This window comes from Taudactylus pleione, unplaced genomic scaffold (genome assembly GCF_031769625.1).
Source record: "Taudactylus pleione unplaced genomic scaffold, aTauple2 ptg000777l, whole genome shotgun sequence".
NCBI classification, from domain to species: Eukaryota; Metazoa; Chordata; class Amphibia; order Anura; family Myobatrachidae; genus Taudactylus; species Taudactylus pleione.
In genome coordinates, this window is record NW_028285179.1 from 700,323 (window position 1) to 728,136 (window position 27,814).

General features: G+C 44.1%; 1 protein-coding gene across 1 annotated transcript in view; it reads right to left on the minus strand.

The window, feature by feature from the left end:
* LOC148475118 (rho guanine nucleotide exchange factor 18-like) overlaps nt 1–27,814 on the minus strand; it is a 92,765-nt gene that overhangs the window by 24,628 nt on the left and 40,323 nt on the right. Inside the window, exons 3-4 of the mRNA XM_088457708.1 lie at nt 18,058–18,241; nt 15,873–15,987 (exon numbers count right to left, since the gene is read on the minus strand). Coding sequence (XP_088313834.1) covers nt 15,873–15,987; nt 18,058–18,241 — 299 coding nt within the window. The remainder of the gene's footprint in view (nt 1–15,872; nt 15,988–18,057; nt 18,242–27,814) is intronic.

Sequence of the window (27,814 nt, forward strand, 5' to 3'; positions counted from 1 at the left end):
CACTCCATTACATAGATTTTATCTTATGCAGTTATATATTCTTATATATTCGATATATATATATATATATATATATATATATATATATCCTACCTATATTACAGTGACAATCCTTTCTGAATAAATAACATCTAAATACAAGAGTTTATCCACATATACCTGGAAGTATACACCAAACATACAGATATGTCCACATACACTTCCATAAATATTACCCATGTATAAAATATGGCTACATTGTAACTGCAAACGTTTAGCTCATTTGGCCTAAGTAGTTGAACTCAAATGAAATCAGATCAGCTAAAAAACCAGAAACATTCTATAAATGATCAAAGCATCTATAGTGAGAGCCCAACTTTTTTCTTTTTTGCTTTCCAAAAGCAGCATTAGGGGTAACTTGCAACTGACTCCAACAGTACAATAAACCAACATTTCACACAGGTAACATTACATTAGCAAAAACATTATCAAACTAATGGGCTGTTGAAATTTGAAGCGCGCTACTATGCTGCCTCCATGAATGCTTCTTAACTGAAGTATCTTCTGGTCGCCATTTAGCCTTCTGCATGTGCGGCTCCATCTTGTCACTGTGTATGAGCACCACATTGGGACATTTAGCTCCAAAGGCCCTGCTAGAATATCCTGCATACTGGCCTATTTGTGCAGTGCGCTCTGCATATACATGCTCTACCACCTACATACATCAGCAGTTAGTGATGTATATGCTCCGCTCCATTCAGATCAACCAGTGTATAACTGCATACCTGGACTGTTTGGTGTGTCTGCAATTCCGCTAGTGTTGCTATTATCTCTGCTTACCATCGCCAAATAGCACACACTTATCAACCAGGGCCATCTTAACAGCATTGTAGGCCCTAGGCCGCCATCAGGGGGGGCTGCCGAGACTCCAGTTCCAGGCCCGGAGAGAGAGAGGGGGAAAAAAAATCTAAATGATCTAAAAATTAAACCTTTAGATTTATTGGTAAAAAAACATGACGTAAAGCAAGGATCACGGACTCCGCCTCCCTCTTCTCCAGCTCACAGTGCATTTCCTGCTCTGCACTGCATCTGTGGTTAAAGTATGGGGGGGGCCCTGAGAGAGGGGGGGGGCCCGGAAGGATGTGTCCCTTGTGCTTCTCCCAATTAATCCAGCTCTGTGGCTGCAGGCTGGGAGAAAGGTACAGAATGCTGACCTGGCCACATTTATTATGATATCAACAAAGACTATTGTTACAGTGTGGGATACATTTGAGCAGGGCCGGATTAAGGGTCTCATGGGCCTGGGGCTCACAATGTTCAAGGGCCTATACTGAGAAGGGGAGGAGCTGTGACCAGTGCTGTGTGGGTGTGAGAAGAGCATAGTGCGTGTGTACATCCCTTACGCCTAAATACATAAAAACAGAAAAAAAAATGCATTATTTTGCAAGAAAGAATAACTATTTATAATTTATAGCTGACTGTGTGACTAGCTAGGCAGTTGATAATCTTAATACGGGTGATGGGCCTATATTTATGTGGAGGCCTGGAGCTGTAGCTCCATCCACCCCATTGTTAATCTGGCCCTGAATTTGTGTTTTGGATAAGCATTAAGCCATTATTATGAGTAGAGTTTTGAGCAGGGTAGGACAGGGGCTAAAAATCATCCCTGGCATAAAATACAAAGGCCTCGGCCACAGCATAGGACTCCTTGTATCCTACTTTTGGCTCCATGAATGGCTTCAAATTTCCCCCAGTATGCCATGACATCACATTGTGCCTTATATCCATTCTGTCGAGTAGAGCACCGGGTGGGGGAGCTGCTCAGTCAGGCCCCTGACTGAAGACTAAAGGAAGATCTAGACTTTTCTTTTTGAAGGGGTGTTTAACAATATAGAATCATCCCCTTTCTATACCTGACTCCTTTTCCTTCTTAGTTTATATTCTTACTATGCAAATATAATTAAAATTAGAACATAAAAACTAGGGGTGTTTTGTATTTTGGTTTTGGATCTGGATCTTTCTTCGTGTTTTGGATCTGGATTGGTTTTGCCAAAACCACCCTTCTGTGTTTTGGGTTCTGGGTTTTGTGTTTTGGATCTGTATTTTTTTGGAAAAAAGCATAAATAAATCACAAAATTTGTGGGTTTTTCTGTTCCTATGCTATTATTAACCTCAATAACATTAATTTCCACTATTCTGAACACCTCACACCTCACAATATTGTTTTTAGGCCAAAAGGTTGCACCAAGGTAGCTGGATGACTATGCTAAGCGACACAAGTGGGCGGCACAAACACGTGGCCCATCTAGGAGTGACACTGCAGTGGCAGAAAGGATGGCAGTTTGAAAAACTAGGCCCCAAACAGTATATAATGCAAAGAAAAAAATGAGGTGCAAGATGGAATTGTCCTTGGGCCCTCCTATCCAACCTTATATTGTATAAACAGGACATGCACACTTTAACAAACCAATCATTTCAGCGCCAGGGTCTGCCACACGACTGTGGCTGAAATGATTGGTTCGTTTGGGCCCCCACACAACAAGCTGGCAATTAATCTATCTCTGCACAAACTGGCTCTATGGAGGCAAGATGTCGTCCTCATCCACCGATTCCTCTCCCTATTCAGTGTTGTGTACATCCTCATCCTCACAGAGTATTAATTCGTACCCGCTGGAATCCACCACCACAGGTCCCTCTGTAATTTCTGGAGGCTGGTCTCACTGGAAGAATTGATAATTCATTTTGATGAACATCATCTTCTCCACATTTTGTGGAAGCGACCTCCTACGCCTTTCGCTGACAAGATTCCCGGCTGCACTAAACACTCTTTCGGAGTACATACTGGAGGGGGGCCAACTTAGGTAAAATAGAGCCAGTTTGTACAGGGGCCTCCAAATTGCCTCTCTTTCCTGCCAGTACATGTATGGACTGTCTGACATGTCTACTTGGATGCTGTCACAGAAGTAATCCTCCACCATTCTATCAATGGTGACAGTATCATATGCAGTGACAGTAGACATGTCAGAAATTGTTGCCAGGTCCTTCAGTCCGGACCAGATGTCCAAACTTGGTCCTGTCTGCCCTGCATCACCACCAGCGGGTTGCTTACGATACCTAAATTGTTTCCTGGCAGCCCCAGTTGCGGGAGAAAATGAAGAAGGAGCTGTTGACGTGTCACATTCCGCTTCAGCTAACAGTGTTTTCACCAGCAGGTCTTTGCACCTCTGCAGGCTTGTGTCAGCTGGAAAGAGAGACATCACGTAGGCTTGAAACCGAGGATCGAACACGGTGGCCAAAATGTAGTGGTCTGATTTCAACAGATTGACCACCCTCGAATCCTGGCAAAGCGAATGAAGGGCTTCATCCACAAGTCCCACATGCCGAGAGGAATCGCTCCGTCTTCCTCATTCACTTTCTCCAGCTGCTTCTGCAAAAACCTGATGAGGGGAATGACCTGACTCAAGCTGGCAGTGTCTGAACGGACTTCACGTGTGGCAAGTTCGAAGGGCTGGAGAACCTTGCACAACATGGAAATCATTCTCCACTGCGCTTGAGTCAGGTACATACCCCCTCCTTTGCCTATGTCATAGGTGGATGTATAGACTTGAATGGCCTTTTGCTGCTCCTCCATCCTCTGAAGCATATAGAGGGTTGAATTCCACCGCGTCATAACCTCTTGCTTGAGGTGTTGGCGGGGCAGGTTCAAGAGTGTTTGCTGACGCTCCAGTCTTCGGCATGCAGTCGCTGAATGGTGAAAGTGGGCAGAAATTTTTTGGGCCACCCAAAGCATCTCCTGCACGCCCCTGTCATTTTTCAGAAAATTCTGCACCACCAAATTTATTGTGTGAGCAAAAAATGTGACGTGCTGGAATTTGCCCAGATGTAATGCCCGCACAATATTGGTGGCGTTGTCAGATATCACAAATCCCCAGGAGAGTCTAAGTGGGGCAAGCCATTGGGCAATGATTTCCCTCAGTTTCTCTAAGAGGTGTGTCGGCGGTGTGCCTCTTTCTGAAACCAATGATACACAGCATAGCCTTCCTTAGAACAAGCTGGCATTTCTGAGATGCTGCTATTGGTGACGCTGCTGTTGTTGCTGCATAAGGCGATACATCTACCCAGTGGGCTGTCACAGTCATATAGTCCTTAGTCTGCCCTGTTCCACATGTCCATATGTCCGTGGTTAAGTGGACATTGGGTACAACCGCATTTTTTAGGACACTGAGGACACTTTCTGACGTCTCTGTACATTCTCAGTATCGCCTGCCTAGTGAAGTGGAATCCAGATGGGATTTGGTACCGGGGGCACACTACCTCCATCAATTGTCTAAATCCCACTGCACTAATGGCGGATACTGGACGCACGTCTAACACCAACATAGCTGTCAAGGCCTCAGTTATCCCCTTTGTTTCCAGATGACTGCTGTCGTACTTCATCCTCCTCGCTAAGGACTGTTGGAGGGTCAATTGCTTAGTAAAAGAAGTAGTCATGTTCCCACTTTCTCTCTGGGATGATGAACGACTCCCAGCAGCAACAGTAGCAGTGGCAGCAGTTGGCGTAGCAATGCAGGATCCTCCCGAGGAATACCGGAAGGAGAGTCAGTCATGCCAGTGGCATGGCCTGGAGGACTACTTCCGATCCTGACTGCGGAGGAAATTGATGAGGAGGGAGTTGTCGGTGTGGTTTGCAGGCGCTTGGATACAACAGGAAAAAGGGATTTAGGTGTCCCTGGACTGCTTATGGTCTTAGCCACAGTTTCTGAACTTGACAGTACCTTTTTTAAGAACACGCAGCAGGTGACGTATAACGGAGGATGTTCCTAGGTGGTTAACGTCCCTACCCCTACTTATTCCACCTTTACATATAGTACATATGGCAAGACAGTTGTTGTCCGGATTTGGATAGAAATATTGCCAGGCTAAAGAGGTGGAATGTTTGGTCTTCTGCCCAGGCATGAACGTGATGGGCTTTTTCATCCCACGGACAACAACTGTCTCCCCCGGAGCCTGATTTAAACAAACCACCTCACCATCAGAATCCTCCTCGTCAACTTCCTCCTTAGCGCCAGTTACACCAATATCCTCATCCTGTTGTACTTCAATAGTGACATCTCAATTTGAATATCAGCAAGTGGACTGTGAGTGCTCCTTCCAGCACTTGCAGAGGGCGTGCAAATGGTGGAAGGAGCCACCTCTTCCCATCCAGTGTTGGGAAGGGCAGGCATCGCAACCGTCGCCACACTTGGACTTTCCATGGGGATTTGCGATATCTTCTTAGAATTAGAAAGCACAGTTCTGTGCTTTTGCCAGCTTAACTCATTTGATTTTTGTAGCTGGAGGAGGGCTTCCATCATCATGTGAAGCTGAACCACTAGTCATGAACATAGGGGAGGACCTTAGTCGTCCCTTTCCACTCCATGTTGTAAATGGCATATTGGCAAGTTTACGTTTCTCCTCAGATGATTTAAATTTATTTTTTAAGGTCATTTTCCTGAACTTTGCCATTTGGGATTTTATATGCCCTCTACTATGACATTGGGCATCGGCCTTGGCAGACAATGTTGATGGCATTTCATCGTCTATGTCATGACTAGTGGCAGCAGCTTCAGCACTAAGAGGAAGTGGTTCTTGATCTTTCCCTATTTTATTTTTATCGGACAAATTTTTGTCCTCCATTTATGTGATATTGATGCACGTGCGGCTAAGGCGCACACATACACAGAAAAAGATTTATTAATTTTTTTTGGCGTACACTTTGGGGGTTACAGCACCCTTTAACGGATGAGCCAGCCGGTCCTTTACTTATGACACAGGCGCACACTTGGCGCTACTTTGTTGATGCACCTGCGGCTACTGCGCACACAATTCACAAACGCAGAAAAGAATATTTTTTTCTTTTTTTTGGAGCCCACTTTGGGGTTTACACCACCCTTTAACAGATGAGTCAGCCGGCCCTTAATTTATGATAGAAACGCACGCTTGGCGCTGCTACTTTGTTGATGCATGTGTGGCTACTGCGCACACAATTCACAAACACAGAAAAGAAGATTTTGTTTTTATATTTGGAGTGCACTTTGGGGGTTACACCACCCTTTAACAGAAGAGCCAGCCGGCCCTTAACTTATGACACAGGCGCACACTTGGCACTGCTACTTTGTTGATGCACGTGCGGCTACTGCGCACACAATTCAGAAACACAGAAAAGAAGAATTTTTTATTTTTTTGGAGCTCACTTTGGGGGTTACACCACACTTTAACAGACGAGCCAGCCTGCCCTTGATTTATGACACAGGCGCATGCTTGGCGCTACTTTGTTGATGCACGTGCGGCTACAGCGCACACAATTCACAAACACAGAAAAAATTAGTTTTTACTTTTTTTGGAGTGCACCTTGTGGGTTACAGCACCCTTTAATGGACAAGCCAGCCGGCCCTTGATTTTTGATACAGGCGCATGCTTGGCGCTGCTACTTTGTTGATGTACATGCGGCTACTGCGCACACAGGGCCTGATTCAGACCCGGACGCTATGCTGTGCTCTCTCGCATTGAGGGATTTTACGCAATCTGTGCATGTATATGAGTCGCAATGCACGTGCACGAACCAGTCATTGCGATGGGAAAGTGCTCGTCTGTAGCCCGCAGTCGGGCCGCTATTTTGAGTGACAGTGCTGTTTGTGGGTGGTAACAGGGGAAGCTGTTTGTAAATGCGGGTGTGGATGTGCGAACGCAGGCTTGCCCGACCATCAGAACTGCGTTTAATGGGTGTACATAATTAGCAAAGTAGCATCATTACACAAGTGACTGGGTTGTATTTTAGACTGAACTGCTTGCAAAGTTGTGGTGGGATGGCTCTTGATGTTCCCGAATAATCCTACAACTGCCGGAGATGACGTGTTTTGCGAGTGGCAAAGGGGCGTCTTTATACAGGTGCGAGCAAATAGTGCGGCCGCTCGCTATTAGTGGGCGGCTTTACGTGACGCAGTGTGAGCACATGATTTAAATAGCCAGCCCTTTTTAGCCAGCGAGCAGCTGCAAATAGCGTCCGGATCTGAATCAGGCCCACAATTGACAAACACAGAAAAAAAGAATGTTTTATTGTTTTTGGAGTGCACTTTGGGGGTTACACCACCCTTCAACAGACGAGCCAGACGGCCCTTGATTTATGACACAGACGCATGCTTGGCGCTACTTCGTTGATGCACGTGCGGCTTCAGCGCACACAATTCACAAACACAGAAAAAAAGATTTTTTTTTTTTTTTTTGGAGTGCACTTTAGTGGTTACAGCACCCTTTAATGGACGAGCCAGCTGGCTCTTGATTTATGACACAGGCGCACGCTAGGCGCTACTTTGTTGATGCACGTTCGGCTACTGCGCACACAATACACAAACACAGAAAAGAAGAGTTTTTTTTTTTTTGGAGCGCACTTTGGGGGTTACAGCACCCATTAACAGATGAGCCAGCCGGCCCTTGATTTATGACACAGACGCATGCTTGGCGCTACTTTGTTGATTCACGTGCGGCTACTGCGCACACAATTCACAAACACAGAAAAAAATAATTGTTTTTTTTTTTGCACTTGGGAGCACCCCTGATGGACAGATCACTCCCTGGACAACACTACAGCACCCCTTTAGGACTACAGCCTTTATGGGACACTGTACAACACAGCCCAGCCAGCCCCTATAGACTTTGGAGTGGACACAGCCCCTATGGACAACTGACTGCACAACACAGCCCAGCCAGCCGCTATGGACAACAGCAGCACAACACAGCCCTGCCAGCCCCTATGGACAACAGCAGCACGACACAGCCCAGCCAGCCGCTATGGACTGAGTTGACACAGCCCCTATGGACAACAGCAGCACAACACTGCCCAGCCAGCCCTAACTCCCACCTTCCCTCTTCACTGTCCACAGCCGGAGTGAAAAATGGCGCCGACGCGGGGACCTTTTATAGAGTCAAAAACCCGCGAGATCCCACAGCGGGATGATGACGTTTTGCCTCGATTTCAGATCAGAGTCAGGCGGGAAAACCCGAACCGTTCGGATTTCAGAGATTCGAACCCGCTCATCCCTAATAAAAACACATCACAGCTCACCCTGGGGGGGGGGGGGGACACCTCAAACTTCAAAGCACAAGTGTACTAGTCGGACATTTAACAAGTTAGCTATCTGTAATTATGTAGTATTTGTTTGCACCACGGTAATGATTACCTCCACTTACTTAACCCACCTGTATTGAAATATGCAACACTCTAAGCAAGTGATTCAGACACTTTTTAGGGGCAGTAGGGACTGACTCACTATCTCCTACTAGCCGGCAGCTGTAGTGGTCTAAGCTAAGGATTACAACTATCATATAGTTAGAATTAGAAGGTTTGCTACACAGAAGCAAATAACTCATGTGTTAAATGTCTGACTATGGTATATAAAGTTGTAAGTACAAGTCCCCTTGGCATGCTGAGTGATGTGTGTTTTAAAAACAAGGGTATATAAATTAAAACTTACTGATAAGTTGCATATATCTCATCTAAACTGCCTCCAAGGGATGCCAACAATGGACTCTCCTGATGGCAGAAAAGAAATGTGCCAATTACGGAGAAACTGTGTTGGGGGTGGACTGTCCACCAGACCTTTACCAGAAGTGCCAGATGACCAGTCCAGCCCTGGTTTTGACTAAAGTTTAAACAGTCAGACTAACAATAGGCTTAGAGCAATAATTATATTATAATTGTTTTTATTACAAAATATTGTTAACAATTTTAGACTTTAATCCTATTAGTTGCAAGGGGGGTGAATTCCACACCCCATTCCTTCCTAGACCGATCTTGTCCTGGACTCGCAGATTTCTGTACACATCCCTATGGGACTGAAAACAAAATCAACGAGTCCAGAGATATCGTAATTGCAGCATACAGTCGCACATATGCCACAAGCCGTCTCACAGCTGATAGGATTGACCCCAATGCCGTCCGCTAATTGGCTGAGAGTGTCCGACTCTTAAGGCTCATACACACTAGACTATACGCCTCCGTGAGCGATATCGTCTAGTGTTTGACCTTGGACTCCCAGGCTGCCACATCCCCAAACTTGTGCTTCCATTTTAGTAATATTTCTTTACAGTGGGAGTGAAGGTGCCAGTAAGCCCTTAATGTCCGACATGCTGGCACTTGTGGTTCTCCAAGTGCCGGCATGTTTGGAGCTGGTTAATGTGATGGCAGGGAAACCCCACGCTGTGTGTCCCCCTATTATGGCATTACTACCCTGGTTGTTTCGGCCTAGTCCTAGTTAGTGGAAAATTGGGGAACACCACGCTGGTTTTTGCCCTGATTTTCCATGACCAGAACAGACTGAAGGTCCAGGACTGGTTATGGATTTAGGAAGGGATCCCAAGCACTTTTATTCTTACATTTTTTAACTATTTCATTGTTTTAGACCCTAAAACAGGGTTTCCCAACCACTTTTCTCATGGCACACTAACAGTCCATGTTTTAAGGATAACTATACTTGAGCACAGATGTCTTAATTAGTACCTCAGTTATTTTGATTTAACCTTCTGTGCTCAAGCATGCATATCCCTAAAACCTAGACTATTAGTGTGCCTTGAGAAGCGAGGTTGGGAAACACTGCCCTAAGAAGCCTGCACAGATCAGAGTGAGTACATATTTTTTGGATGGGTTTGCCGTCATGTTTGACATTCATTTTTAAGCAGAAAGTTTAAAACCGACGGCATTTACAAATCCAACTGACATCGACGTTGGGTTTCACATGAAGTTTGAACACGACTGATGATAAATTTGGGGCTGATTCTAAGTTGGGGCAAATCAAAGAAAACAAATAACTTGCATCTGGAAAAAAAAATGTTGCAATGCAAGGGGTGCAAATACACTGAAGTGCCAAAAGTCATGGGATAGATGCCTAGGGGTAATTTTACTAAAGTGAGAGTTTATAGAAGTGAGTTTTAGAAGAGATGTTGCCCATAGCAACCAATCAGATTCTACTTAACATTTGAGTAGCACCTTCTAAAAGATAATAGCTTGAATCTGATTAGTTTCTATGGGCAACATCTAATTGGGTTCATGTCAGTTGAACGTGGTGGCCACACAATTCGTTGGAACTCTCCAGAATACTCCTCAAACCAATTCTGGACAACTTGGGACCAATGACATGGTGCCTTATCCTGCTGGAATATTCCATCAATATGGGGAGTACATGAAGTCCAGAAAGGGCTGCAAATGGTTATCAAGTAATGCAACGTAGCGGTTACCGGTCAATGACATGTGCAGGGGGACCAGCGGACCCAACTCATAACACATAAGCACCCCACACCATTATGGAACTGCCACCAGCCAGCACAGTGCCTTGTTGACAACTGGGCTCGGTGCCACACTCGAACCCTACTATAAGCCCAAAACAAGTCCATTTAGCAACATCACAAGCCCTGGTGAGGTACTGTGTCCAGTGTCATAGTGTTAATAGCGGCACTTTGATGGGTCTTCTGATCTCATATCCCAAGTAAAACTAAAGAACTCTGCACTGGCCTGCTGGATATGCTTCTACTGCCTCCTGCATTGAATGTGGATGTGATTTCAGCCAGTGTCACTTGTCTGCTCCACGGACAATTCTGGCCAGATGCCGCTGGTCTTGATCATTAAGCACACGTGGACAGCCTTTGCACTGTACCTGGTGGGTGGTAATGCCTTCCATGATGTATTCCCCGGTACACACGCGACACTGTAGATGGAGGAATGTTGAATGTCCGCACAACTTCGGAAATGGAATGTCCCATCCGTTGGGTACCCACTATCAACTCCAATAATTCACGTTGCCTCGCCATAAGCAGCCTAGCTGGTGTTCAAACTGACTCACAAAATGTCAGATTACAATTGATGCGGGTCTGGGAATTTCCAAGATGACACAGTACGGTGAAGCTACCGACTATTACCTTGTCATACTGCTATCCAATGACTTTTGGCACTTCAGTGTACATTTGTTTCTTTTGCATCGAGGGTAATTACTGGCTGCTATTGCATGTAGCCAACCAATGCTGGGCAGCTTTATTCTTAAACTACAATATAGGTGTCAGTTTGGTCACACTACTACCAAATCTAACTCTCTCTGCACATTTTATATCTGCCGCACCTGCAGTGCAGCATGGTTTTACCAATGTGCAAAGTTCTTTTTTGCTTTTCTTCAAACTCAGAATCAGCGCTGATGTGCAGTGCATGTAGAACAATTACTGGGCCTGATTCAGTGGACTGCATATGTGCAGGACCCATACTGCTCTTGTGTAGAATAAGTCCTTTGAGAATAAGTCCATGAAGTGCCTGAAAGCTATTTGGAGGTGGGGGCGGGACAGCACTGGCTACATTTCAAGAAAATGGGTAGGTGGTGACGGGTGTCGGGTCAGTCTTTTGGGAATGCTGAGGCCGTGTCTGTGTCTTCTGATGCACATTTACTGGCCTCGCAAGCGGGCAGGAGGTGGCCATTCTGAGTAAGCTGAGCATGCTACAGACATTGCGACCAATGGTCGCGATGTTGACCTGATCCTGCATCTTCAGAAGCAGACATCAGGTCTGAGATGCTGGCAGGAGGGATCTTTTTCCTTCAGGCGCCTCCTTCAGCCATCAGCATATTTTTGCACAGCAGCTGTGTCCAAAGATGCATGCAAGGATATATGATTTGGAATTTTGTGATGATATAATGAAACAATCTCCAATAAGGACACAAAAGCACAAAAGGTATGAAATTAAATATTTATAGTAAAACATTATATGCAATATCCACTTTTAAAACTGCAAAACTGTTATATGAATATGTTAGCTGCGAATGAAACTGAATTTAGCAAAGACAACATTCCGAGGTACAGATTTCCAGTAAATGCATGTTTCATTTTATAGTAGCTAAATCGTCCAGACCGTTCCATAAATAAATGATGTGTTATAGAAGCGAATCCACACATGATAGTTTATAAAAGATATATTTTTTTTCCTCACCTTACATACAATTCAGTTATCATGTGAAAATGGATTTATTGTAAAGTTCTTTTGATCCATCAAGAGTATTCAAAATAATATTATGCTGCATTCTGCTAAACAAATGTGCACCAAATACTCAAGTGCCTTTTATTGCAACTTGATTGTTCTGGGGTCTATTTTTTTGTGAATCATAATAATAAAGAAACATTAGCAAAGGTAGAAACCATAACAATGTGAAGATGTCGGGTGCATGACTTCATTACATTGAGTGGAGGGGGCGGGACCAGCAGCACCGGTAAGAGCGGTGCTAACTTGGAGCCTCCCGATGCTCCAGATCAGCTGCACATACGGCAGGGTGCCTGTCTGTAGCGTCTAAAGGATGCCCTGGTGGTGCCACCGCTGCAGTGATCATGGCTGAAGGGTGCCATCCCAGATTGCACTAGCACTGCCGAATCTGACTCGGTAGTGCTAACTTTCACTGCTACCAAATACATCTAACTTCACTCCAGAAAACTGCAACATTTATTTCAAGTGGAACAGCACCTATAAAGAGATATAATTTGATAGAGGACAAGGATTATATATATTTCCAAATGCCATACTGTATAACCAGCTATATATATATATCTATATACCAACCGAGACACCATGAGCTCCCAGATCCGCCAGAACTACCACCAGGATTGTGAGGCTGCAATCAATCGCCAGGTCAACCTGGAGCTGTATGCATCCTGTGTGTACCTATCCATGTCATATTACTTTGATCGTGATGGCGTAGCATTAAAGAACTTCCTACGCCAATCCCATGAGGAGTGTGAACATGCAGAGAAACTTATGAAGCAACCAGAACATTTATATATACACTTATGAAGCAACACAGTATATATATATATATATATATATATATATACACACTTTTTTTTTCTCCTGCTCTGGACAATAAATGAGTACTCATTTGAGCTCTGCAAAGTAACACTAATTAATCAATCACTGTTATAACACTGGATACTGTGTGGCCAACACATTGTCATTCTTGTAGCAGCTCATATGTTAATATTTGTATGTGTCTTCTATGTAGAGCCTCATGAAACTCTGAGGGATACTCAAAGTCTGAATACTCCAGTAGCTCTTTTTCCTCCTAAGAGTTAAACTAAAATTCGGTGATTGCTGTTATGGATGATAAGTCTTGCAATCTCTCGAATGAGGGACAAAACCATATCAGGCCATGAACAAATTTTGCAAGACTTTGAGACCAATATGGCTATTTTAATGCCAATTAATAGGCCCTGTGGATTTCTAATCTCTTGAAGGAGTGAATTATTCCTTGAGTTAGTGGCTGAGGAAGCTGGTGGAGGAACCTTACTTAGGCTGTGCAGCAAGCAATGTAAGCTCTGTAATGTTTTGGGCCAGAGTCTTCATTGAGGGTGGCTCCACCATCTCAGCCACATCCCCCAGTTGTACCGAGACCACTACCCCCGGCACACTGGGAATCACATAATCCAATCTCAATTGGGGAGTGGGCCGCACCGAGAGATTAGCCAACTCAGCAAGAGACTAAGGCACCCATTTATTAATGACCGCTATTGCAATGCGATCCAGGCATGACATTACCGCCCATGATTGAATTGGAAATGCGATCATATCACCCATATTTATCATCCGGGACATGCAGGGACACAGGCTCCTGCGATGTGCCTAGAGAGCTGCCAGCCAGTGCCCTGGCTACTGTGCATGCGCAGTAATGCTGACTGCACATGCACAGCCGCCATTGCCGGGGAGAGGACCCTCAGCCAGCTAATTTTGCGCAGTGAAGACCATAGGCTACAGCGGCTAATGCCATCTTCAAATGGCGTTAGCTGCGGGGCCCAATATCCAGAATGCATCAAATTCCGGATGTTGGTAAATTTGGCAGCATCGCATCCCCCATAGAAACCTATGGGGAATCTGGCTGCCTGCGGGAATGGAGGGATCACAGCAGGTATCAGAGATACCTGCTGCAGTCCCTCCTTCATACATCCGGGGGATACTAAATAATTGTGGTTAACACCCAAGAACGGGTGTTTTCGGGAATTATATTTCAAATATACAATGATAAATGGGCCCCTAAGTCCTGAAGATCAGAACTCTCCCTGACCATCCGGGAGAGTTGGCAAGTATGATATTTATTAAAGATCGGAGATCGATATTCCCAGTCTAGTTCATAGCCACTGTCAGCAGCATAGATTCCTCCTGTGCCTGTCTGTCGCTAGTACAGACACCTGCCGTAGATGCCTAAATCTGACCTGCCTTCATCAGAAGTTTTGCACTGCTCTCTGTGCAAGACTTGGTTGCCTGGACTATCAGCATGCAGGCTCATTCTCCCAGTGACGGGAAGGTATACAGAAGGCATTCTACATATCTGCATATCCCAGAGTGTGCTATAGTAATATAATGAAGAGTCTCATGGCTTTTGCTACACAACCTCCAACTATAACGACTAGGATTCCTCTTGGGTCACTACAATTCTCATATGGCCGTATCATACTACATGCTGTTGCTGTGACAGAATAAATATATATATATATACAAATAAGTAATAAGCATTATGTTGTCATACTGCTCTCAGCAGCACTGTGCAAAATCACAATAGTCTAATGACACCTTGTTTACACTGAGGACCTCATTCAGAGTCGGTCGTTGCGGCCGCACGGTCGTACGCCACCAATGTTCGCTAAACTGCGCATGCATAAAATTCGCAATGCGCGTGCGCAAACTAGCTATTATGATCAGAAATTGCTCTCTCCTTCAACTTGGCCAGGTGGTTAGTTTGAGTGACAGGATGAGGCGTTTGTGAGTGGTAACAGGGGAAGGTGCTTGTGAACGGGGGAGTGGAGATCCGAACGCAGGCGTGCCTGACTATGCAAACGGCCTTTTATGGGAGTGCATAATTAACTAAATAGTGTCATGGCACATGTGACATGGGAGGTTTTTACACTGACTTGATTGTAGTGCTTAAAAGAGGGTATGGTCAACCTTAAGCTCTACGACCAGCTCCGATGGTCTCAATTAATCCTTATATGCCCGGAGATGACGTATAATGCGAACAAGAAGGGGTGCGTATTTTTAGTCTTATGGCCGCATCCTCCCCTCGCTCGTCCAGCTAACGATCACATCTTAACGACGCAACTTGTGAGCGCTTCATTTGCATATCCGGCCCCTTTTATCTTACGACCGTGCGGCCGCAGCAACCGACTCTGAATGAGGTCCTGAGAGAGGTAAGAAAGGTCTAGAAAGTGGGAGGATCCATTGAATTTGTGCCAAATTTAAATGAAGTGACTAACTTCTGGATCAACCTCAATACCCAAAGTAACAATGTTCCCCAAATTGGAAGAAAGAGTAACAGATTTTTCAATTAAATTATAATTCCAAAGCATTATCTTTTTAGTATGCAAATCTCACAAGTGTGATTAAAGGTTCACTGTAACACGTTAGAAAATGTGCAGACAAACTTTTGTGGATAAGTACCAACCAATCAGCTCCTGTCATTTTTCAAACAGATAATAGTAAAAATAGTAAATGACAGAAGCTGACCAGTTGGTACTTTATCTGTCTCCAAGGCTTAGTACATCTACACCTTAATCACTTCCTTGGTTTCAGGCCTGTACTCTGTGAGCAACAAGTATGACACAGCAGGAGTTTTGTACATGGGAATATGATTTTAGAATATGCATTAGAGTATCGTAATGTAGTTCACACATTATGCTATTATGACTATTAATGCAAGAAATAGCTAGAAACAAACATTTGAATAGTGTGCCATTTTAGCATCACTATTGTATGTTTAAAACAGTTTCCATTATATATCCAGCATACTTATATTTGAAAACATTTTTGGGTTCAGGCATACAAATATAGTGATAAAGGCCTAGCTCACCTTCAATTACTGGACAGGAAGACTCCAAACTTCGTGATATCTGTGGGGTTGAAATCTTATCCAGTGTGGAAGGCATTGACTTTGAGCGCAATCTCTTACCAGAGCTGTCCTCATCCTGCCAGTATTGGAGTCAAAAAATGTTAGATTCATACAGTAGCACAGCCTTCCAGCAGTAGTATTAGAAGTGAATGACTATCCTGGCTAAGCAAGCAACTCTTTGATGTTAGAGGTGATTATGTGGGGGTTATAAATGGGCACTAAAGCTGCCCACACACATAGCGATATTTTACCCGATCTGGCCGATTCTGCGATGCACGTCCCCGCTGGTCGCACAACGCATCGTCAGATCTGCCGTGCAGTAGGGCAGATCTGACAATCTAGGACGCGATGCACTGTAAAAAGTCTGGATGCAGAAGAGATCGTATGAGGATTGGACACCAAATTGTGTGCATATCGTGTGGAGATCGTGTGCAGAGCTGCCGTGGAGAGTTTCAAGGTAAATCGTACACATCGGCTGATCGTGAGCACATCGCTATATCTGTGGGCACCTTTAAAGTCTGCACAATAAATGTGTCTACTGTAAGTTGAATGTTCTATGTGTTGATTGCAGATGCACATTACCTTTTTATAGAAAATGCCACAAAGATAAAAATGTTGGGCATACAGTAACTGAAGGACAATAATTACATTATATAGAAAGGCACACTGTCAATAAGAAATTATGTCACCACTTTTAAATATCAATTCTCGAATTTAAAAAAGGGTTTATGTTATCTTCTTTAAATAGTAGTGGAGGACAGGACACGTTCATGTTTTCAGGCAAATGGTCTTTATCACGTTTAATTAAACAACTAAGGGAGGAATTGAGTTATCCATGAAAGTTATCACTGGTAAAAAAGGAAGGTAGCCTCGGGCTTTATCACCCAAGGAAATGTAATTAACCTCTCTTTTTCACCTGATACCTTTGTTAATGCCCGTTAAAATGACGTGTTAACACACTGATCCGTGAAAAGTTCACAGATTCAGGGTCCCGGCACCTGTTAACCATGTGGTTATTGGGTTTTTTTTCACTGCCTGTGCAGTGGTGAAGATAAGTGCTGCACTTCAGTGCATATTGAATAGCCCCGGAGGATAAATTAGCCCGTGGTAAATTACCTTGACTAATTGAGTTCCCCCCTATGTCTTCACAGGTAGTAAACAGCACATATGTATTTAGGGGCTGATTCAGCATTGGGATTACTGTGAATCTATTTTGCACAAACATTTATATAAATCTAACAATTTTAATGCCATGTTAAAAACACATTGTATGCAAAATCACAGACATTTTCTTGTATTTATGCTGCAGCTCATGTATTGTGAAAGGCACAACAAACATAAGCATTTGTGGGCAAGTTTTACTGCATCAAATAATGTTGGATTTTTTTTTCATCTTCATTAACTTAACAAGTAAACTATATATTTTAGAAACATTTACAAGAAAATATAAGGTAAATATCAAAATACCAAAATGGATACAGATACAGGATACAGAACATCATCAGAAGAACTGTGTCAATGTCAGCCTCCAGTCATATCCAGCGTGGATATCGGGGACCTTGAATATGACTGGAGGCTGACATTGACAAAGATCTTCGGCTGGACTAAGACCACAGGTTCCGGAACTTGTTTGGGATTGGCCCTTTACTGTATGCTGTATACGATGTTCTGTATCCTGTCGGGGTATCCTGTCTATGTATATTTACATGCATTTTAATTATTTTCTAAATGTGAGTTGAATGGAGTATTACATTTTAAAATATTTTTGCCACTCTGGTGTTGCACTATGTTGTTTTCTTTTTGAGTTATATAGTTCTGAATGAAAGTATATTCAACCAAAGAGATATCACACATCGTGGCACTTGAATCTTCACTCACAAACCTGATTGAATAACAGTTTGAAAATATTTTTCCATTAAGAAGAATACTGCATAGTTCTGGAACTCTGGACATTTATAAGAAGGTTGCGTTGTTCCTTATATATGAATATTCATGAAACCCATTTTGTGTGTGCCATTAGATATGAAGATTTTTTAAAAATATAATAATGCAGTAGTACTGTACCAGTAAGTGTACTTCACCAAAGTGCAATCTGTTCTTAAACTCCAAGATTTTTGTTATGTAACCTAATACTGTATGTCTGTACCTTATTCTCTGTATCAGTATTCGTTGGGTCGAGAGTAAGATTCCCAATGTCTGCTTCTATCCTCAGGTTTGCTTTTGTTGACCATGTTCGCGATAATGGGAGGATCTCTTGAGTAGTGATACTGGTGGTGGCTTCCATTTCCCTCTCTCCATCACTGTCCATCTCAGAAGTATCAAGGCTAAACCTTCCAAGACACATAACTAACATTTAATACATAACTATATACTGAACATTTAATCTGCCATCTAATGAACATAGTCCTGTTAAAATATAAATTAAGATAAAGTGATAAATGTTTAAGGAAAATACCAAAAGTTGAAATGAATGAAGGTGATCATCCTAAAGTGGTAGTAGGTAGGACTAAGATGTTACATTACTCTTTTCATCATACCCATCATGGTCATTTCAGCTTTTCATGCAAACTGAAAAACTAGGGACATTTTGATTGTCTAGTGGCACTTACAAGGAGGTGGGCATGCTCCGTGACTTCGTAGATTTTGTAAATGAACCATATTGTAATAAGTACCATGCAAGCTGTAACAGATATAAGACTTATTTGCTTAAAAAATTCTAATCTTTCATTACAGTAAAATATTTGTTTATTTATGTAAAGTAGGTGCTGGTATGTACTTGATGTAATATTTATCTTGATTAAATACATCTGAAGCCATTGTAATTTGAGTAAAGTGTTGTAGTTAATGTAGATCTTTCTCCGTTGTGCTAATCAGCCCGACACCCCTCCCAACAATTCAAAAATAGAAAATTGAAACACAACGCCCTATGCATTATGCATGCACTTGCCAATCACTATTTGCGCATGCGCATCTTCTCTAAAATAGCTTCTAGGGACTGCATAGTCTGCAGCTCCTAGAAGCAATGTAAGGCTGACGATTTAACACCTTGTGGGCTTCCCACTGGAAGCTCTAAGTGCTAATCGCACTGGGACTCCCAGCCCGGCGTGAGATTACTAGAGAGAGCTTCCAATGGCAAGCCACCTACTATCATTCCTAGTCCACTCCTCCTCGTAGGTGCTAGTACCCACATGGGGGGACCAAGGCTCCTTGGGAGAGGTAGTGGATTTTACTGCGATGGCTGCAGCCTTGCAGCCCCAAGGTAAAATCCGCCACTGCCCCTAACTATTGCTACACTAGGCTTATGTTTCTCATAATGGAAGCATCAGCACTTTTTGCAAGGAAATGCGTCATAGAATAAACACACAGAAGATTTGTTGTGCATTGGTATGGAATATTCTTACTTTTGCCAAATCCTTTCCTCCAACTTTGTACATCCCATTCTCCAATAATGGTTCAGTGCAGAGCCGTAACCAGTGGTCCTGGCGCCTGGTGCAGGCCACTCCTCCATTTGACATCGGAGGGGGAAGAGCCATGAATGCTCCGGGGGGGGGGAACTGTAAGGGCAGCTGTGTGCATGCCTGAAGCGTTCTATGGATGCTCCAGGCAGCACTGCTGCAGAGATTCTGGCTGCAGGGTGCCTGGAACGCTCTGCAGCACTACTCATTAAAACAAACATGCCAGCAGTGGTGGCAGTGTGTTTGTTTTAGCACTGCAGCCAATAAGAGTCAGACTCATATTGGCTGCTGAACCCAGGGTCGGAGCCGGGCTGGAGCTCACTTATGAGCTCCGGCTTCCAGCACCCACACTGGGTGAAGGGAGAGACATCATGAGGTCTCTCCCATAGTGCTAAGCAGGATGGAAGCAGCGGACAGAGGGCCTAATTCAGACCCGCTTTTGAGCGCTGAGCGCTTGCAAGTGGGTCGATGTTGGCCAAGTGCGCATGTGCACGATGGAGGTGGCTCCGTCGTGTGCATGTGCGAGACCCGAATAACGATGGTCAAGCCGTCGCTATGGGTCTCGCACCAAAGGGGGTGAGCTGTCGATGGTGAGTGACAGCACGCCCCCTTTGGTGGGCATGCCGGGGGCGTGGCTGTCCAGACGGAGGCATTCCCATGAGAACGCCTACCGTCTGGGACTGGCCCCACTGACATGACAAGTGATGTAAGTGGGATTGCTTTTGGCTCTGATAGAGCCAAAAGCACTCCAGGGCCTGCGGTAATGAGACCCTACCATAAGGGTCTCGTCGCAAGCCTGATGGTTGCGATGGTCTTGACCATCGCGACCATCTTCCCGGCCGCTCGCTATAGCTGTGGGAGGCCGCTCCAAAAAGTAAGAGGGACGGCCCTGATTCAGAGCGAGCGCTCTGTCAGAGCGTCCGGCTCTGAATCAGGGCCAGTGGCGGGTGCAGGAGCAGGGATTCCGGTAAGTATAATATTGTGTGTGTGTGTTTGTGTCTACATGTTTTATGTCAAAGGTACTGCTACTGGGGGTGCTGTATAAGGGGCACTACTGGGGGCACAGTATATTGGGCATTGCATAGGGGACACTATATAAGGGGCACTATATATTGGGTACTACTGGGGGCACTGTATATTGGGAACTATATAAGGGGCACTACTGGGGGCACTGTAAAAGGGGAACTACTGAGGGCACTATATAAGGGACACTACGGGGGGCACTACATAAGGAGTACTACTGGGGGCACTGTATATTGGGCACTGCATAGGGGGCAGTATATAAGGGGTACTACAGGGGGCATTGCATAAGGGGCATTGCTATTAGAGACATTGCATAAGGGGTACTACTACGGCGTGCATTGCTTGAGGGGCATTACTACTAGAGGCATTGTATAAGGGGAACTACTACTGAGGGCATTAAGGTGGTGTGTCATATTGACACGTCCCATTTTTCAGTGGCCATGTGCCTTTGTGACATGTGGCCAGGCCCACTTTTTCGGCATATAGGGGGAGCTACATTTTTCATTTTGCGCTGGACCCCAAATAACCTAGTTACGCCACTGGTAGCACCATATGTGGAACCTACCATTATTTATTAAAGACAAGAATTGCATGATCCCATCCCCCAGATCAACTGAATCTGTGGACTAAGGGCCTGATTCACTACCGATCGCAACTGCGATTACACATGCAATCGGCCAAGTGTTGTGTTCTGCGCATGCATATGCATCGCAGTGCGTGTGCATGAACCGGCCACTGCGATCGTGACTGCAATTGCAGTGACTACGCAGGCCCATTGCAGAGTGATTGACAGGAAGTGCTGTTTGTGGATGGTGATGGAGGGATGGTCGGGGAAACATAGGCGTGCCAGTGCGTTTGAACGCCGTTGCAGGGGTGTGCATAAATTATCCACTGTGATGCCGTACGCAGCCTGAAGACTCATAGCGTGCGATAAAGTTAGCAATTCCTGAGTAAGATCAGAGCTTATGCAAGTGTGCGTGAGGCTGCAATGGTACTCGATAGTACCGATGGTACCCAACAATATGGAGGATATTGCCAAGGCCTTGCTACAAGCAACAGTAGTAGAGCAAGAAGGCTCTAGAGTACATCAAGAAGCCTCTAGGGTACAGCAAGAAGCTACCCAGCAACATCAACTAGAGGTTGAGGAGATACAGCGGCAACAGCACGAGGACCCTCAGATCGAAAATGAGGTGGTGCAGACTCTTGCAGCATGGCCTGGAAATGCTTCTCCAAATGGTCGAAACCGCTCCATAAGGGCAAGCCATTTGCTTCAAAAATGTACAGAGATGGATGATGTGGAGGCATACTTGATTACCTTTGAGAGGACTGCTGCATGGGAGAGTTGGCCTAAGTATCAGTGGGCTGGATTGCTGGTCCCCTTTCTCTCCAGTAAGCCTCAATAAGCATACTTTGACTTAAGCATGGCAGATGCTTTGGACTATGAAAAGCAAAAAGCAACATGTGCATCGCTGGGTGTACTACATGGACAAACCTCGCCACTCACAAATGCTTGACCTAATTCACCTGACCAAAAAATGGTTACAACCAGAGACATTAACTGGACCTCAGATGGTTGAAAGAGTTGTCATGGACCGTTACTTGAGGTCCCTGCCCATGGCTTTACGCAAGTGGGTGAGCCATGGGGATCCTAAGACAGCTGACCAGATAGTGGATATGCTGGAAAGGTATCTGGTGGCAGAGGAACTGCTGGCTATACCTCAGTGGCCCCTAGATCCACGACAATGCACTTTGATGAAACCTGGTAAGACTGTTCCATGGGAAAAGGGTCCTGGGCGGTTAAGAGAATTTAAAACTGAAGAGACTGTGAGTGCTCGGTTCAAAGATGGGTCAGTGGGGCCAGAAAGGTCTCATATGCCTAAAAAACTTGACAGTTATGTGATTAAATGTTTCATGTGTGGTATGCCAAGACATGTTGTTGCTAATTGCCCATTTGTTCAAGAACCTATGCAATGTGATGCTGTCTTTGAATGTCGCAGAATGTATTTCTTTGCCTGGTTAGCCTGTACTGTTACACCTTCAACTGAGTCAGAAAAACAAATGTGTGAAGTTGTAATGAGAGGTTACCGGGTAAAGGCCTTGTTGTACTCAGGATGTGTAATCACCCTTGTGAAAGATGGGTTGGTAAATGCTTTAAAGGGCCAGCGAACAACTTTTGGTGTAACTTGCATACATGGTGACACTCGTTATAATAATACTGCTGAAGTTAATATTGAGACCTCTTGTGGTTCAGCTGTGGTTAATGTGGGAATGGTCCCTTCCTTAGTACATGATGTTATAATAGGGATAGACTTTCCCCATTTTTGGAAATTGTGGAAGTCCCGTGTGGTCACAGAGGTGAACAGTATAGTGCCAGTAGACCATTCTGGTGATATGATGGCCGCAGATGTGACCCCGGAACCCTCAGACCCTTACCCTGTTGCTAGTATGGCTGGGGAAGTGGTAGATGATGAGGAACAAAGTGAGGTACTTCCTCCAGAGGAGACAGAGGTGATAGACAGGGCGGAAAGCATACCTCCCCTTGAAGTGAGAAAGGATTTGTTTGTATCTGAACAGTTAAAGGACTCTACCTTGATAAGAACCAGAGAAAATGTGAAAGTTGTTAATGGGAACCCATTAGACCCATATAGCAGGCTTACGTTTCCACACATGGCCCATAACAATGAGCTCTTGTGTCAAGTGACAAAAAGGGGTGAAGATGTGGTAGAACAGCTTGTTGTTCCCCAGATGTATAGGAGAACTGTTTTGGACCTTGTTCATGGTCATATCACCGCAGGAAACCTAGGGGCTGAAAAGACCATTGAAAGGGTTTTGCAGCGGTTCTTTTGACCTGGTGTATATAAAGATGTGTCTGAATTCTGTTCTTCCTGACCTGAGTGCCAGTATCATGCTCCTAGATCCCATTTCAAGAGTCCTCTAGTGTCCATGCCTGTTATAGAGGTCCCGTTTGAATGGATAGCCATGGATTTGGTTGGGCCCTTGTTAAAGTCTACTTGGGGACAGTAGTATATCCTTGTAATAGTGGATTATGCTACTCGATATCCTGAGGCAATCCCTTTGCGTAATATGTCAACCAAGGGTATAGCTAGAGAGCTGGTTCATGTTTTCAGCAGGGTGGGAATACCAAAAGAAATTTTAACTGACCAAGGTACCCCCATTATGTCTAGAATTATGAAGGAGTTTTGCAAATTGTTTAAAGTTACTCACTTGAGAACCTCAGTTTACCATCCTCAAACAGATGGCTTGGTAGAGAGATTCAACAAAATTTAAAAAAACTATGCTAAAAAGGTTGTTGACAAGGATGGGAAAAACTGGGATTATTTGTTGCCGTATTTGATGATGTCTATTAGAGAGGTACCACAGTCTTCCACAGGATTCTCTCCTTTTGATCTATTGTATGGAAGACATCCCAGAGGGGTGCTAGATGTTGCTAAGGAGACATGGGAAGGACAACCCACACCCTATAAAAGTGTGGGTTTTATAAAAGTGAACATGTGTCTCAGATGTAAGATTGTGGCCGTGGTACCCATTGTCAAAGAACATATGGAGCAGGCCCAACAAGCCCAACAGAGAGTGTATAACTGGAATGCCTGGGTACGTACATTTTTCCCTGGGGACAGGGTGCTTGTTTTGATACCCACAGTGGAAACGAAGTTTTTGGCTAAATGGCAAGGTCCATATGAAATCAGGGAGAAAGATGGTGAGGTTAACTATAAAGTATACCAACTAGGCAAGAGGAAGCCTGAACAAATTTACTATGTTAACCTTATCAAACCGTGGAAAGATAGGTTAGCTCTGTTAGCTGAACCAAGCCCACCAGTAGCGTCAGTCCCTTTGGTTCCAGAAGTAAAAGTGTCCGAAACCCTGTCAGCCGCTCAAAAGAATGAAGCTAAGGAGTTGTTTATTAGGAACAGAGATTGTTTTCAGCACTGCACTGCCATAATAAAGCATGATATCATTACAGAGCCAGGGGGGTTAAGTGCAATCAAAAGTCATATAGAATTCCTGAAGCACAGCGTGAGGCTGTCTCTAAAGAGGTTAAGAATATGCTAGAACTTGGTGTCATCGAGGAGTCTAATAGTGAGTGGTCCAGTCCCATAGTTCTGATTCCAAAGCCTGATGGCAGCCTACGCTTCTGTAACGATTTTCGTAAGTTAAATGTAGTTTCCAAATTTGATGCGTATCCCATGCCACATGTGGATGAGTTGATAGAGAGGCTAGGAACAGCCAGATATCTCACCACACTGGACCTGACAAAGGGTTATTGGCAAACACCATTAACTGATAGGATGAAAGAAAAAAAACAGCCTTTTCTGTTCCAGAAGGGCTATTCCAGTATAGGATGTTGCCTTTTGGGTTGCATGGGGCCCCAGCAACCTTTCAACGAACAATGGATAGAATTTTGAAACCCCACAGACAGTATGCAGCGGCCTATCTGGACGATGTGGTAATCCACAGTCTAGACTGGGAATCTCACTTAGTCAGAGTACAGGTGGTACTGGACTCAATTAGGAAGGCTGGCTTAACAGCCAGCCCTAAGAAATGTTGCCTTGCAATGGAAGAGGTTTAATACTTGGGGTATACCATAGAGAGAGGCTTGATTAAGCGCCAGTCAAACTAAATTGAAGCCATACAAAACTGGCCCCGTCCCATAAAAAAAAACAAGTTAAAGCTTTTTTAGGGGTCACTGGGTACTACAGATGGTTTATCCCAAATATTGCCACTACAGCGGTGCAACTAACAGACCTTACAAAATGGAAACAGTCTAACTTGGTGAAATAGGGCCCTGAGGCTGAAGAAGCGTTTCAGGAATTGAAAGTGGCTTTGTGTTCACAACCGGTGTTGATAACACTGGACTTTTCTCAAGAGTTTGTGGTTCAGATGGATGCCTCAGAGGTAGGTGTAGGAGCAGTGTTGTCCCAAATTAGGGATGGGGAAGAGCATCCCATTGTTTACCTGAGCAGAAAACTCAATGACCATGAAAAAAGGAACGCTATTGTTGAAAAAGAGATGTTGGCCATTAAGTGGGCGTTGGACACTTTGAGGTATTACCTCTTCGGCAGACGGTTTAAGCTCATAACGGATCATGCCCCATTAAAATGGATGTCAGTAAAGCAAGGCTAAAATGCCAGGGTAACAAGATGGTTTTTGGCCTTGCAGGAATTTACATTCACTGTGGAACATAGGCCTGCCTGGGTCCCAACTGGCTAATGCAGATGCGTTGTCCCGTATCTTTTGTTTGGGGGCTGCAAGTGTTCCGCCCCCTTGGTCAAAACAGGGGAGGGGGATATGTGACAAAGTCACTGGCATCATAGTGGAGGGCAGGTATATTTGCCCTAGATTCCTGACCTATGTCTTTTGAAACCTGTGTAAGGAGCTTTTTGGGCTATTAGCTTCACAGGAGGCTAATTAGGGCTTTCAGCTATTTTTATGGCTGTGAGGCTGATCATTACAGGGAGACACTGCCTGAGGAAAGGAGAGTCTTTCATGTCTCTGTGAGAGAAACATGTTGCTGACACCAGGTAAACTAAGCTTGATAAAAACTCCTTGTACTTTGTTTTATTAGTGAGCTAGGATCACTTAGGTGTTTAGTTAGTGCCAGAAGGCAAGGCATTTATTTCTGTTTATTTTGTTTTGCTGTATAATAAAACTGGCTGTGGCCAGTTGTACCAGACCAAAGGACTTTTGTGTGATTTCTCAGCTTCTACGCACTGCCATCTACCCCAGGAGATGGTACCAGTTCCCCGACCCTGTTACAATATATATTGTGGCAAGATCAAGGTAAGGATACCATCGCCTGTGGTAGACAGGTGCACTTTCACACAGCAGGCAATTAGTAACACACTAGTCCAGAGCTTTTGGTTCAAGTAACCACAGCTAGTTTTACTTTGCAGTACAAAGATAAATAAAATATGAAAGAAAATATAAAAGAAAAGCCTAGCCTGTCCGGCTCTAACTAAACAAATGATTGTGTTTTTCAGTGTGGAGGAACCTAATGGCCCTCTTACAAAACAACAGTATTAACACAGTACTTAAAGCCAGTAATCATAGTATCTCTGCTGCCTGTTCCTCAGGTAGTGAGACTGAGACTAGCAACACAAACCTTATATCAGCCTCTCACAGGTACTCTGTCAAAAAATGTTGCGAATTAGCTTCTGTCTACCAGGCAGAAGGTGGTAATTTAGGGCACACATAGTTACCATTTACAACTTTACCTGTGCTTTTATCATATAAACCTTTTCCTGTTTCAGCCTGTGAGGTAAAACACCTGTGTTTCCCCCCAAAAATTGGGACAAAGTGTCTGGATTTGGAGAGACAAAGAGTTTACAATTTTACAATGCAAATAATCATCTTGTTATTCTCCAATTTCTCTCTTTATTTTCAAACATCCATTTCAAGGGAGCATGATCGGTAATCTTCATTCTCTTTGTTCTGAGAAAGAATCACACCTAGGCCTATCCCTACATCCAATCCATCTGTTTGCATCACAAATTCACATTTAAAGTCAGTTGTTATGAAGACTGGTTGAGTGCACAATGCTGCTTCAATGCCTGAAAAGCCTTTTCTGCCTCAAGATTCCATTTAACTATAATTAATTGTTTGCCCTTGGTAAAGTCAATCAATAGGACAGCAAAATTGTTAAAATTGGGTATGAACCTTCCAAGCCAAAGTAAAAAAAGTGTCAGGGTCGGTTCTAGGTGTCCCGTGCTCCCCCCTCCACCCCTTCCCTCACTGCGCCCTCCCCCTGAACTTAAAAGAAAATAATTACGGCAGCAGGTGGGTGGAGGGCGGGGATCTTTTAAAGCCAGACCCCGGCGCCCTTGTGCGGCTGCAAGCATGGAGCATGCCTGGAGCCAGCCCTGAAAAGTGTTGCTTAAGGATCGGAGAGGTGAAGTATTTTGGACATACCATAGATAGAGGATTGATAAAGCCCCAACTTAATAAAATTGAAGCAATTTAAAACTGGCCACAAACCCTAAATAAGAAGCAGATGAGAGCTTCTTAGGAATCACATGGTTTTATAGACAATTTATACCCAATTATGGCCACCATTGCTGTCCCTTTGACTGACCTTACCAAAGATAAACAGTATTTTATGGTTAAGTGGAATCCTGAGGCAGAAAAGGCTCTTCAGGTGTTGAAGGTAGTGTTGTGCACCTAAACAGTTTTGGTGACACCTGACTTTAAAAGTGAATGTGTTGTGCACACAGATGCATCAAATGTAGGGAGAGCTACTGTGTTGTCTCAAAGAAAATATGCTGAAGAGCATCCTCTTAATTATTTTAATAGGAAATTGAATATACATGAGAGAACTTATGCTGCTGTTGATAAAGAAGTATTGCCAATTAAGTGGGCATTAGATTAATTTAGATTGATTACAAGGTGAAAATTTAGATTGATTACAGA